The 13,965-nt window shown below is 30.6% G+C and overlaps 1 protein-coding gene across 1 annotated transcript in view; it reads left to right on the top strand.

Moving 5' to 3' along the window:
• Positions 1-13,965, top strand: part of LOC110036659 — a 49,271-nt gene that overhangs the window by 5,662 nt on the left and 29,644 nt on the right. Inside the window, exons 2-4 of the mRNA XM_020741155.1 lie at positions 7,074-7,162; positions 7,470-7,628; positions 7,812-9,305. Of these exons, the coding sequence (XP_020596814.1) occupies positions 7,074-7,162; positions 7,470-7,628; positions 7,812-9,305 (1,742 nt within the window). The remainder of the gene's footprint in view (positions 1-7,073; positions 7,163-7,469; positions 7,629-7,811; positions 9,306-13,965) is intronic.

Genomic DNA, 13,965 nt, shown 5'->3' with positions numbered 1-13,965 from the left:
AGAGGGCGCCCAGCCAGCCAATTGGCTTGCCAGACAAGGGTATAATTTAAAAGAGCAATCTGTTGCTGTCTCCCCTCCCCATACCCTTCAGTTTCTGCTGCAAGGTGACAGGATAAAGATCCCATATTTCAGAATTGCTAACCAAGATCTAAAGTGATTGCTTACTTTCTGCTATGATTTCCCTTTCCCCTAATCTATCTTCAGTTTTTTGCATTCCATGCTAGCGGGGGTCTATGTTTTTTTGGCAAACTTTTGTTGTTAGTCTAGATTGTTTTTGAATTTGGGGAGGACTTATGATTCCTGTATTTAATCAAAAAGTATCCAACTATTTTTGTTTATTGTAACCCTTTTTAAATCAACATGTATATATATATGCATATATAGAGAGAGATATAGAGAGAGATATAGATATGCCGCACACTAATTTGTTTTATAATGTTGTCTGAGTTTGTTTGGGTTAAGGATAGTAAGAAAAACCTTAGTAAGGTGGAGATTTGAGTGACTGCAAAGGAGAAAACATGTTCCAGATAAAACATTTAGAAGTTTATTTAGAGAAGCATAACTAAGTTAGAAAGCTCTTATGAGAGTTAATGGCTTAAGGCTACCCCCAACGCCTTCTCTATTTCATCTATTTCACTTGCTTGTCTACTCCTTTTGTTCCCACAAATTTTATATGATGATTTGGATTTCAAATTTGTAGCTCTTTTCCGTTTTAGTAATGCAAGACTTTTGTTATTGTCTTTTGAGGCTACAGATGTGTTTCATTTAAGATTGTTGTTACCTATAGTTTGCTTCTATAACATGCAAATTAATGCCACCCAATTTCTTCCCCGACATTTCAGCATTACTTGTTTTTTTGGTTATTTTTGCTTTTTGCATTATCAAGAAGTACTAACAGTTGATGTACAGAAATTAATTTCGATACCATTGCATCCACTTATGGCCTTTGAACTTTGGATAAGGCTTGAAGAGATTTAAAATCGTTGCTGAAATTGATATTTATATTTTGCAATTAACTAGGATTCGGTTCTCACCTTGGCAGTATCAATTCTACCCCGCAGACTTTAGGGCATCCAAAAAAAGGGTTGATTTTTGGGCAATCATATATACTACATAGTATGCCATTGCTCAACTATATTGTTGAGTAAAATTTTTTTTTTTCATTTTCCTAAGTCAATATGTGCAAGTCGAATTTTTGATTTTTTTTAGTGTTGGATATCTGTGACTGTTTAATTCTTTGGCAAGTTTTCCCTTGTATAAATGTAAGGCTAGATTTCTTATTGTGGTAACTCCCATACTCGATTCAATTTCTTTGTTATTACGTTGAGAGCATTCTTGATTTTTTTTTTCTTTCAAATTTGATGTAATTAATAATCTATTTGTTTTGATTAAATTACAATTTTCTATGGATTTTGCATGGTTCTGAATTTTCATTATTTTTTGAATTATTTCAATCTAATTTTGAATCGTTTTATTTTTTCATTATTTTTTGAATTTTTTCAATCATGACATTAATTTACATATTTATTAATTTTATATCAAGCAAGTTATTTGTTTATTTAGTGGTTTGTCATCTACGAATCATAACCCCTTATTTAATTTACATACAACTCATTATTCTAAATAATTCTACGTCACACTTTCATTCAAAGCATAACTAACCTTATTACAAATTCATCCTTCGTATCTTAAGGGCATTGCGGTAATATATTTGTTTTCTTATTTTAAATTTTGCACTTTGGATTGTATTTGAGCTATGCGGTAAAACAAGAAAGGGTAATTCAACAAACCATAATATTGGAGAATGAAGGGAACCACCAGTTGGACAGGAGGTTGAAGCTTATCATTCAATTTATATGCCATAACTACTTAATATCAGTTTTTTCTTTTTTATGCTTCCTTTCTCATAAAGTTTAAATGTCACAAAAGAGCCATTAAGCAAAAAAATTTCATACCTGAATAATAGAATCATATAAATCTCGAAACAAATCAATGGGCATAGAAAGGATGTATGAGAGGAAAGTACCTTAACTTTTTTATACATAAAATAAAAATATACTAGTATCTAACATTAATTGCTTTGTGCTTATTGTATATAAAACTCCTTTTTTTATCCATTTACTCCAAAGTGGATTTACTTGAACAATATTTATAAACTAAAAGTATGAGTTATAAATATATAACGCGGTGGATATATCCTTGTTCCAAACTATAGTACCTCAAAATAAAGATAAATAATGTGCATGTTAGCCATGAAAATTAAGCTGTAATAAAATCATTGAACTTGCTTTTGTCTTGGGAATTAATCATTGAAATTGTTTTCCATTAAAATAGCAATTATGAATATAAATATTGCTTAGCAGTTAGACTTATGTATTGTTATAGAATCATAACATTCATCTTAATAATAAGAGTTTAAACATGTATTGAGCTTTTCATATTATAGAGTTTTTATAGCATAATTTATAGTTCAATCTATACTTAATACGTCCATGTCAATAGCAATGATTAAAAACTTAAGCTACCTTTAGCTTGTATATTCCCTATTGGTGCAACGAGGCATATAATATGACTTTATTATTTGAGGTGGAATAAGTGTTTCCAAATGTATGCCATATTTTTACCATCGATTATGGTGAAAGGTAAAGCCATAAATACTTGAGTATATTATCATTCCCAATTAACACTATAAGGAGCAGATTATATCATTCAACTTGTATATACGAACATGCATATATACCGTTTTCTTTTTATTTCTCTCTACATATAATGTATATTTTAAAGGAACAATGAAATGCACTATGAAATAAGTGAGTTATAATATGAAAATATTCTTCATTCCAAACAATATGAATGTTCATTTATATGAGAAATGAATAATTGTCGCTATTTGTAGCTATATTTTAATAACCGGAAGAATAAAATGTTCAAGTTTCAAAGGTTGAACCAAGGTTGAACCTACGGTATGATGTAATAAAATGATTTAAATGATACAATAATATAAATATTTGATAAATATATGACAAAATAAATTAAATTTGAACACAATTAACATCTTCAACAATTATAAATTTAAAATTTGATATAAAGCTCATTAATATATAATTTTACATGTATTATAAATAAATACATCAATATGTATATATATTAACTATATTTAAAAAATTAAAAGAATAAATTAAACATATATACTTATTATAAGAATATAAGTTATTCTAATAGTATGATTTATAATAATTAATAGGAATAAATAGTTTACAATATAAAATAATTAGAAGTTAAAATTTAATTATAATATCCTACAATTTGCAGCTCATTAAATATTTGAAAAGCCTAACCAAATTCTATATTTTTATAGCCTAACTCATATTTTAACACTTAAAAATTTTTCAGGCCCAGATCATGAAGAAGCTGTTTATATATAAATAAATGGTTTCACTACTTGAGCTCTTAAGTTACCTAGTGATGAGCATGTAATGAAATAGTTTGATTGAACTAATATCAATTAATATATTTATGATGTTAACTTAATTAATATATGTCTGACTCAATATAATTTATAAAATCAAATTTTTTATTTTAAAAATGAATAGTTTAATTGAGAATTAAAGAATATTAAATAAATAATTTGGATTGACATGTTCTGTGTAATTGGAACCAGTTCAACCAACAGTTCACTTTTCACCCGTTTAATGCGAAAGTGGTTTTTGAGGTTACCTGGATCAACCATATGCCCAATTCAATGTCAAACCAGTTGAATCAGCCGATGTGGTCCGGTTTTTAAAACTTTGTAATAACCATTACTCATATCATGCATACATATAATTGAACAATAATTTTGGGATATATTTGGGGCAACTGCAGAGAAGAATAAGCTACTGTCCAAAAAGCTGCAGTGACAATTACAATTTATTTTTTGTTTGAAAAATCTGACCATAACTTTCTAGCAGCCACCAAAAGTAATTAGGTCTGATGGGAAAATACAGCTTTTAGCTGCAACCTTTTGAAATAGAATAAACTGTGGTGCAATCATGCACCACCACCCCAAACACACCCTTAACTATATCCATTAAATGCAATTGGTTAGAAGAAATGAATATTAATTTAATTAGGAAATGTAATCATTCACTTTAACCTTTTGAATTCTAAATTGGCTCCTTAACTTCTATATGAGCACATCCTTAATTAATCACTTTAAATCAGTTATAATATCCAAGAATTAGATTCTTGTATGGTAAAACCAATTGATTTCTTAATACGTAGACATGACTGAACATTCCTCAAAAATTTATACCATAAAGATTCAATATCATTTATCTATTTTATTAAAAAATGACCACTTCTTGAACTAGAACATACTAACTTGCATATACGGATTAATGCAAACTATTACAATATTGCTTAATCCTTATTTAAATATTAATATAAATTATATTTTTAAGTATGTTATATTCTCCATGCATTATAATTAATAATCTTGAAAAATTTTCTTCAAAACATGAAATGATAATTATAAGGTTAAAAGTCTACCTTATGTATGTATGTATTTTTTTTTATTAAATTTTTTTAATTATAAATTCATTATAGGTATAACATTTAATGACAATTTTGTTAACCCTATTCAGTAAGCTTTCAAAAGAATCTTTGAAAATTAGCATGCATACAATCATTTATAGAAAAAATAAATATAATTATAAATGTGTATACAACTGTTTTATAAAAACTATCATTTAATTAGATCAGTTTTATTTTTTAAATATATCATATATGGCACTTTAATTCTTAAACATACTTTTAAAACTTCACCTAAGTTTTTTTTTTCTCATGAATTTATGATCACATGAAGTCGAAAGAAGATTTTCTTGACATAGAGTTAATGAGTTTGTATAGGATTTTTTTTGTTTTATTTTGAAAACCTAATCTGAACTTTGAATTAAATTATTTTCAAGGATTAAATTGAGAAGTGTAGGCTTTAGGTTAACTTTAACTGAAGCTAAAGATAAGTTAGAAAATAATTGAATTTATAACTCATCTAATCAATTTTACACACGAAATTAGAATTCACATCTTGCTCGACACCCTTTCACTCTTGGAAAATCCGTTGTGTTTAATTCGTTCTATCTCTTTCTCGCTCCCATCTTCTGTTTTCTCTATCACTTCTCAGTCTCCCTCTTATTCTCACATATTCAAGTGGCCTTACCAACCTTTTTGGGTAGGTTCAGAATCCATTGAAAAAACCCCTTTATTTTTATTGTAATTATTCAGTTCCATTCTAAAATTTTTCATAACAAACAATTTATATATACAACATTATATTATTTACATACTAAATTAATAAATTAGTTTTTTAGCTATTGATTAGTTTGAAATTTAATTTGACCTCAATGACTAGCTAAGCATCAAATTTTTCGTAATAATTTATTCAACTACAATTATAATTCTCATATTCATTACTTATTTTAATAATACATTTATTCTTCACAAATATTACATAACTAAAATCAATGTTTGAGAAGATGGATCTATAGGCTAGGCAGGATGTAAGCCTGCTGAATTTTATTTATTATTTATATTTCATTGAAAAAAGATTATTATCTATATTTCATTGACAAAAGATTATTATTTATATTTCATTGACAAAAGATGAATATATCCAGTTTATGAAAAAAATAGAGTAAATTATAAAGTCCATATTTTTGAACCCCAAAGTTCAGTTGGCGCACGCAGATAAAATCAAACTAAACTAGACATCAAAGTGAAATAATACAACTAATTATATATTTCTAAAGTCTCCATTCCTAAAACTCCTTATCATGCGAGTCTTATTCCGTTGAAATCACATGTTGGTGCAGATTGAGTTGCTACAAATTCAATTCCAAGAACTAACTCCACCTCGTCTCCATCATTGTTCTCATTTTTTAATACATTAATTCATTGTTTTTCTTCAAGTTTGATGCCTACATATTTCTAAAATAAAACATTAGATAAAAAACGATAATATTTTATTTTATGAATCTTTAATTCCACTTTAAATAGAAATCAAATTAGACCGCATTTAAAACATGACAGTTATTTATACATCCAAACATCTAATCTTCAAATTCTTATCCTCAATGTCTTCTCCCATTTAAATCACATGGAATTGCAGGTTGAGATATTGTAAATTCAATTTCAAGAACAAATTCTTTTTTTACTACTATTTCTAATACATTCTCAACTTGTTTGCTTTAATTTTCATGCCTAAAAAAAAAAGGAAAAAAAAAAAAGAAAAGAAAGAAAGATTGAATACAACTTATTTTTTTTCTTGCTGACAAGTACACTTGAATAAATTAGTTAGAGCTAAAATTGAGGCAAATAATCTTGTTATTTAAGGGACTCAAATAATGGGAATGCTATTTATAGTAGGCTAAATCTATTATTTGATGATTTTAAATTGATTGGGTTTCTTACATACCAACCACTCAAAACATTCAATATAATATTGAAGCCACTCAAACTTTAAATAAAACATTTTAACCATCCAAGACTTTAACTCTAAAGCATTCACTAGTGGAGGATGGTTGTAATGAAAAAAAATGGTTGAAACATTTTATTTAAAGTCTTGGTGGTTAAAATGTTTTATTGAGTGTTTTGGGTGGTTGATATGTAAAAATCCCATTAATATTATGATGTTCGGTCTATTTATCGCTAATTTGGTACCAAAGAAATGCCCATGCATATTCTGTGCGACATCCCAGCCTATTGGACGTATTTCTCCCCACTAACATAAGGCAACTTTGCTGTATCTGCCTTGGGGAGTGCTTTTTGCTAGCTGCAAAGTTGCTTTCTTAAATGATCAATAAAATTAATGCTGAAAGTTTAGGAAGTAAAGTGGCTAGACCAAAAATCACAAGTTTTCCAAAATGATTTGTTAAACTGAGCACCCCATGAACAATTAACATGAATGAATGGAGGATGAGGATTGTAAAATCCACCCAAATATTTGAGATAAATTAATAATGATGATGATGATTCTTGTTGCACTTATGGTTAGTTTTAATCTCATAGCTGAGACTAATTTTGCTCTGTTTCAGAATATTATCATTCCAGGCAACAGGCAAAATCTTCAAAGGGAGATTTGTGTTCAACTTCAAGCGATGGTTCTACTACCGAAGAAGAATTAGTAAGTGCATAGTCTGGTCATCATGGGACAATGATGTGCATAAATTAGATCTGCATTGAAAGTCCTGATGTCATATATATCACTTCTATTTGTTTCTTTTCTAAGAAAATAAGACATTCGGGCAGGATTCTTCTGAATTGCAATGCTTAATGTCTTTCATTAAATCTATCTATTGTTATATGATATCTGTCCTGTTTTTTGCTCTCATGTTTCTTTCTATCATAGTTGCTTTGAAGGGGAATGATGCACTATGCATTTATGTAAATGGTTGTCAGCAGTCTACTTATTGCTTCCTGATTATTTTCAGTTTTCCCATGAGTTACATGGAAGATTGTGCAAGAAAGTTGATGGGACACCAATGAATAAAATAACAGATCAATTGGTATCAAGAATTGTAGAAAATAGGCACTCCTCTCGAAGTGTTATTGCAAAACTGATGGGTTTCGATGAGCTCCCTCCACCCCAGGTAGTTTCTAAAATAAAAAATGAAACTGGACATTTTGTGCTCAATAAATCATCTGCAGGACTTGGGAAGAAGTATGAATGTTTTGGGAATCATTCTTTTCATGTGAGAAGAAGATGGAACCACAATTTTAAGATTGTACATGACCATTTTGATTCCTCAAAAGCTAAGATTCATGTTGACCAGGTGGTTCAGAAGGAAAAGCGGAATTCAAAGCCTGACATTGCTTTCATAGAACAGCAATTAGTTGAAGCAAGACGTCTATACACAAATGAAGCACATAAAAAATCCAGAGAATTCAGAGATGCACTTGACATGATGGATGCAAATAAGGTTATTTTTTTTGCTAAGCATCTCAAAGACTTAATGCATTCAAAATCCTCCTCCAATGCAAATCGCTTTAACATTTTAGAATCTTCAGCTGATATGAGTGATACATTTTATAGCTCAGTGGAAGAAACCAAGGAACATAAAGATAAAATGAAAGATACCACACATTGTTGTACAAAATCTTGTACTAGCCTCCACAACCATTCTACCTATAATCAAATGGATTCTCTTTTGTCCAAGTTCCCAAGATCACCGTACATAGGGAAACCTGAGACTTCAACACATCCAATTCCAACTTCTATTGTCATCCTGAAGCCGGGTAATCAAAAGGTGCGGAGCACAGAAAGGACCGAGTCATGTCCAAAATACCTTCAAAGTTATAGACTCAATTGTAGGAGAGACACAAAATTTCATCGACAGTTCCTTGTTCAAAGAGGAGAGTGCCACCAATTGTTTGATATCAAAACTAAAGGATGCAACATGATTGCTGCTAATGACATTGCTACCAATATTTCGATGCAAGTAAAACAGTCTTTAAGAAGCTATTCTGAAGCGGTGTCTGCAAAGATTGACAAAAATAACTCTTCATCAACTTATGTGATTGAACCATCTCTAAGTAGGGAGTCCATGAAGGGCCATCAAGAGCAATGGAAAACAACCAGGCCATCTGGCCAGATGCTAGTTGGTGAAGGCTCAAGTACATCTGATAAAGAAACTCCAATAAATCTTGGTAAGCTTAGTTTAAATAGAAAGTCAGATAAAAGGATTAATAAAGAACATATATGTGGTTCATGGTCTTATCCTTCTGGTATTAGCAGTAATGATGGCCGGAAAGATCAGTGTGATGAACTTCTCCCAGGTTTTGAAGATCATCCAAATTCATCAGCTATTTTTGTGCCACCGAAACCTGAAAGCACATGGCAAGTTGATGTTGGCTACATAAACTCAATTGGGGATTCTCATATGGTTAAAGATGTGCTTAACGTAGAGCGGAATGATTTACATAAGTCAGTCATTGAAAGGAGACATTCTCTGCTAAGAAAGCTCAAATATCATGATAACAGGCCACGACTCCTTAGATCATATGGAGAGGAAAATAAAAGAGCTTCAAGAGAGGTTGAAGATTGCCAAGATGAGTTTTGGAATATTATTAATATAGATAATCTTGCTGAACCAAAGCCAATCTATTTGCAGAGAAAAATGAATGACTCATTGCACCTAGTTTGCAATCCTTCCAGTCCACAGAACTTGGATTCAGATAAATATTTCTTGACTAATCTAAAGGAGTTTCAGCAATCAGCAAAATTTAATGTTCTTTCAGTTATTGCACCTGAAAATGAAGTTCAAGAGGTTAGCATTTATAATTTTATTCAAATTAATTATAATATTCTTGTACCTTCATTGGACTTGCATTTACTTTTTTTATAAATTGGAAATAATGAACTGAGTGATTATTACCTCTGTTTCGGGATATAGTTCACATTTTTCCAGTGCAGCAATTTTAATATACATTGTTTCTATTGAATGTATTGAAAAAGGAGTAAAAATAATGTGTAATGTTATTTTATAGTTGTTTTTGGTCAAGTTTGTTGTGTTTATTCATGTACCAGTAAAGAATTTTTAGTTTTATGCACAGTCAAAGTAAGCATACCAATTTAAGTTACTATTTTTTGCATCATGTGCTAAGTCTTCCTTCTTTTTTCTTCTGGCATTTCTTTTTTAATGATGACAGCTGATGCATTTCATATGTTACTAGCCTTACTTTTGCATATGCTTTGGAGTTGGAAGAAACCTGCCATTGTGAAAGCTCAACTGTCCATTTTACTTAGAAATTGACGTGACATAAAATTTTGCTTATCCTGCAGAATTTGGCATCTATTTTCTACGTTACCTGTTGATAGCCAATTGCATTAGTAATTTATTTGTATAGTGGAATAGCAACAGATGGTTTGTTGTTTTATCTTTGTGGATGAAATGTTGTGTTATTTCTAAAATTGCAGAAGGTGCTGGGTAGTGGTGTTGGGACTTGGGATAGTAGTTTTTTTAAATTGTTTATTTGGGATTTTTGGTGAATGTTTTATTGTCTTGCTTGAAGATGGACGCCAAGGTTTGGGTAGTCTACAAGATGAGGCGTGCCTAACAAAATGCGTTGAAAATTTGGCCATCATAATTTTTTTATGTCAGCTATATTTTATAAGGTTATGGGTTGTTTATGGAGACCTACCATATCACAGGACATGAGGGATGAGGGTTTAGCTTATTAAAGGCATCCTGCAAACTTCCATTGGGTACACCTCGTTAGCCCTTATTAAAAGTTTCTAGGCTTTTAGTATTTCCTAAGTGATGTAGACTCTGAGGCTTGTGGCTGCATTTGAAAGTCTATATATTCGTGATTTTTGGAAGCTTGTGGCTGGTTTGGGACAGTTTTCCTTGGTGTTTTATGGCAGTTAGATTTGGTTGTGGCTTGTGGCATATTGTTTGTCGACTTCTTTATTCCAATGTAATTTTATTTTGGTATAGTTTTATGTTGCTTTTTGGGATGGAGTTGTGAGAGTAGAGTGGCAGAGTTGGGATGTAGGGGTCCTGTACGTCTTTCTTGTAGGTTATCTTCTGATTCATCTATTGTTTAACCAAATATTCTGCGACTCTAGACATCCAAAGGTTTTTTTGATTGTGATTCTCATGAATTTCTGATGTCGATTGTTATTTTGTATTTTCGGCAAGCTTGAGGGGACCCCACGTAGTGGGATTAAGGCTTTGTTATTGTTGTTGTTGTTGTTGGCAAGCTTGAGGGGATTTTGAATATAGTAAATGTGCTTGAGCCATGTAATAACTTAAACAAGTATTATGAATGAACTTTTTGTTTGATTGTGCTATTCTTTCTAGTTCTTCCCTTAATCCAATGGAAGTCTGATGATTTTTCGTGGGAGTTTTTCTCAGTGTATAGTCGGAAAATTTAATTTGGTGATATCCTTTTTTTATTATCTATTTAAATATTGATTTAGTGTTCATGCATTGTTAATTCTTGTAAAAATTGATACAATATGAATTTCTATGGTGGTGTTTTTTTAGCTGATATATGTTTTTCTTATGATTCTAATTTCTACGTGATACTTTTATTAGAAAACTATTAAGTTATCATATGCAAGGTTTTTTTCAGCATTTTTAATTTGCCTTTATAGAAACAAATTAGTTATCTAGATTAGGTGATTATGATTTGTGAAGTTTTATTTGTGTTGGCATGAAATTACTGTTTCATTTGATTTGATATCATAGTTTAATGTTGCATCATAATATCTTCAAGCGGTTAGCGTAAGAGTACATGCCATTTTCTATTTTCTAAATGAAAAGTTTATTTAGTGTGTTAGCTTTTTTTTTTTTAAAATCTTCTAAATCATGGTGCATAACATAGTTATACATTGGAAAATTTGAGATTCATTTGACGTGTGTAGAATTCAATTTGTTTTAACATTAAAAATCAAGAGAGCTTCTTGTTTGGAAAGTCAATATATTTTTTGTGATTTAAATAGTTTTTCTGCAAAAATCATCAAGCTTGAATAATAGTATGCATTTTCAAATTGTGTGTAAAATATTGTTTTTTTAATCATTTAGTTTTTGACTAGAGAAGCCGATAGATGTTATATTTTGATTGAGAATGACAACAGAAGCAACTTTGGATGTTTCACATTTTACTTTGAAATATCATCGAAATTTAACAAAGTATGTGTGCTTTGGTTTATTTCTTTTAATTCACTTAAAATTATCATCCACCTCCTTGGTTGACCAACATTGTTACCTTTCAAACAATTAACAACGAAGGAATGGAAGTGTTAAAATTTTTAACAAGTGATGATAAGATATGGCATGAAACCTTCCTCCTTGATAGATCTTTGTGTTGGCCACATGCAATTGCTCTTGCTTTTGATTAGTCAACCTTCACTGCTTGAGAAGAAATTACATAGCCTTTAAACTATACACTTCAAAATAATCTCTTTTTTTAAAGTTTCAAGAATTTCTTGCTAGTGATTGAAGTGTTCATAAAACCTACTAAATATATGTATATAATAAAAGAAAAAGTTTCATTTTTTTTATTTAGAATGCCTTAACATGATTCATTAAACACATGAATGTTCCAATGGCTATCAAGGTTTTGTGAGAAGAAAAAATAATGATTTTTCTTGAATTTCATAAAAGAAGATAATTAATAAGAGGAAGGCCACCAAATTAAGAAAGCCTCAAAATTAGCAAAAATCCCATGCTAGAAATCTGAAAAAAAAATCTAAAACTAGAAAATTACTAAAAATAAAAATTCTAAACATAGAAGTTTTAAAAATAGGAACTTCTAATTTCTTTTCTAAAAATCTCCCTCCTTCAGTTGGAGCATAGATATTTATCATGTCCAACTTGTTTCCAAAGTGCTCGAAGTTAGACCTGAAAAGTTTTTTTGGGTGAAAATATCTATCTACATTTTGTTATGCATTAGGAATAAAATTTGTGCAAACAACTCCACAAATAATATTTTCTTTTATGAAGTGCCTGGCAGTATCCAATTTTTTTGTGCGATCATATTGTACTAGATTTTACATGATGCTTATGATGGCTTTATTATCACAGTATAAGGAAAGTCTTCAAACGGTTATTAAAGTTGTATACATACACAATTAATATGGCTATCTTACAGTTATTTGAATGCTAAAAAAAACTATACGATCTACTTGCTCTTTAGTATACCTCTAACTTTTAAAAAACGGAGTAAATTTTTTAAACAATGCTCTTGATGATTGCTTCAATCCATATAAAGACTTCTTCAAGTCACTAACTTTTTTCCCTAAGTTTTCACAAAATTTTAGAGGTGTTCTTTAAACTTTTCTTCCTACAAATCTCCATTGAGGAATGTATTTTTTACATGCAAATGTTGTAGGGGGCCATCAAAATTAATTGTAGGTGACAGAAGAACTCTTATAGAGTTTAGTTTTGTGAGTGGGGCAAATATCTCTATGTAATAATTACCATATGTTTGAGTGAATCCCTTGATAGCTAGTCATGCCTTGTATCGTTCTAGAGAGCCATCAAACTTATACTTGATTGTAAATACTCATTTTTCTTCATTCTAGGTAGATCAGCAAACTCCCACATGCCTTTTTTTTAGGAGCATTCTTCTCCTCGAGAACAACCTCTTCCACTTAAGAATTTTTATAGCATCCCGCATAATATTAGAAATTTTCAAATAAGGTAAATTCTAATGTAAAAACACATAAAATGGGTGAGAGATTTTCAAATGACACATAATGTGATAATGAATGTTGAGTGTAAGACTTACTCCTTTACAAACAACAACCAGAAGACTAGAATCATTAGACTTATGATTGTAACTAAGCTCAGGTTCAGGACTAGAAGACTCAGAACATAAATTTGAAGTGGACTGAACATAGGGTAAAGCTTTAGTGAGAACATTACTGTCGGCGCTTAAAAGGGGGAAAAGAGAGTTTGAATGTTTGGGGGTCGCCCGTAAGAAGCCGTCGGTCGCCGGAATCGAAATCCCGTCGCCCGCTTCGGAAGGACTTTTTAATTTACGTATATATATATAATTTTAGAAAAATATGAAATCAAACTGACCTCATATTTTCCATAGTTTAAATGAAAGAGCACTCAACCTCAAATCCTGTATCTACCCCAAGGGATAAACACAAGACTTGAGGGTGAGGCTCGATCAAATAAACTAAGAAAGATATGACATCCGTTTGGGTCTGCGAAACCGTTTTATTTGCCGACAAGTTCCCCTATTTAATACAAATAATTAAATAGGGTTTATTTTAAGCTGGGTTCGGAAAAACTCCCTATAAGGGCAAGCCCCTATAGTTAATTACATCTTAAATGACCGAAGTCACCTAAGAAAACTCTCGATAAAAATCAGGGGATAATGTCTTCAAAGAGGTCAAAAGGATAGGACTTTTCAACGAAATCGGACGAAGAAGGTGTGAAGGGAAAAACTCAAATCTGGAACATTGTT

This window comes from Phalaenopsis equestris, unplaced genomic scaffold (genome assembly GCF_001263595.1).
Source record: "Phalaenopsis equestris unplaced genomic scaffold, ASM126359v1 Scaffold209422, whole genome shotgun sequence".
Classification (NCBI taxonomy): Eukaryota; Viridiplantae; Streptophyta; class Magnoliopsida; order Asparagales; family Orchidaceae; genus Phalaenopsis; species Phalaenopsis equestris.
This window is presented reverse-complemented; position numbering and strand designations above follow the sequence as displayed.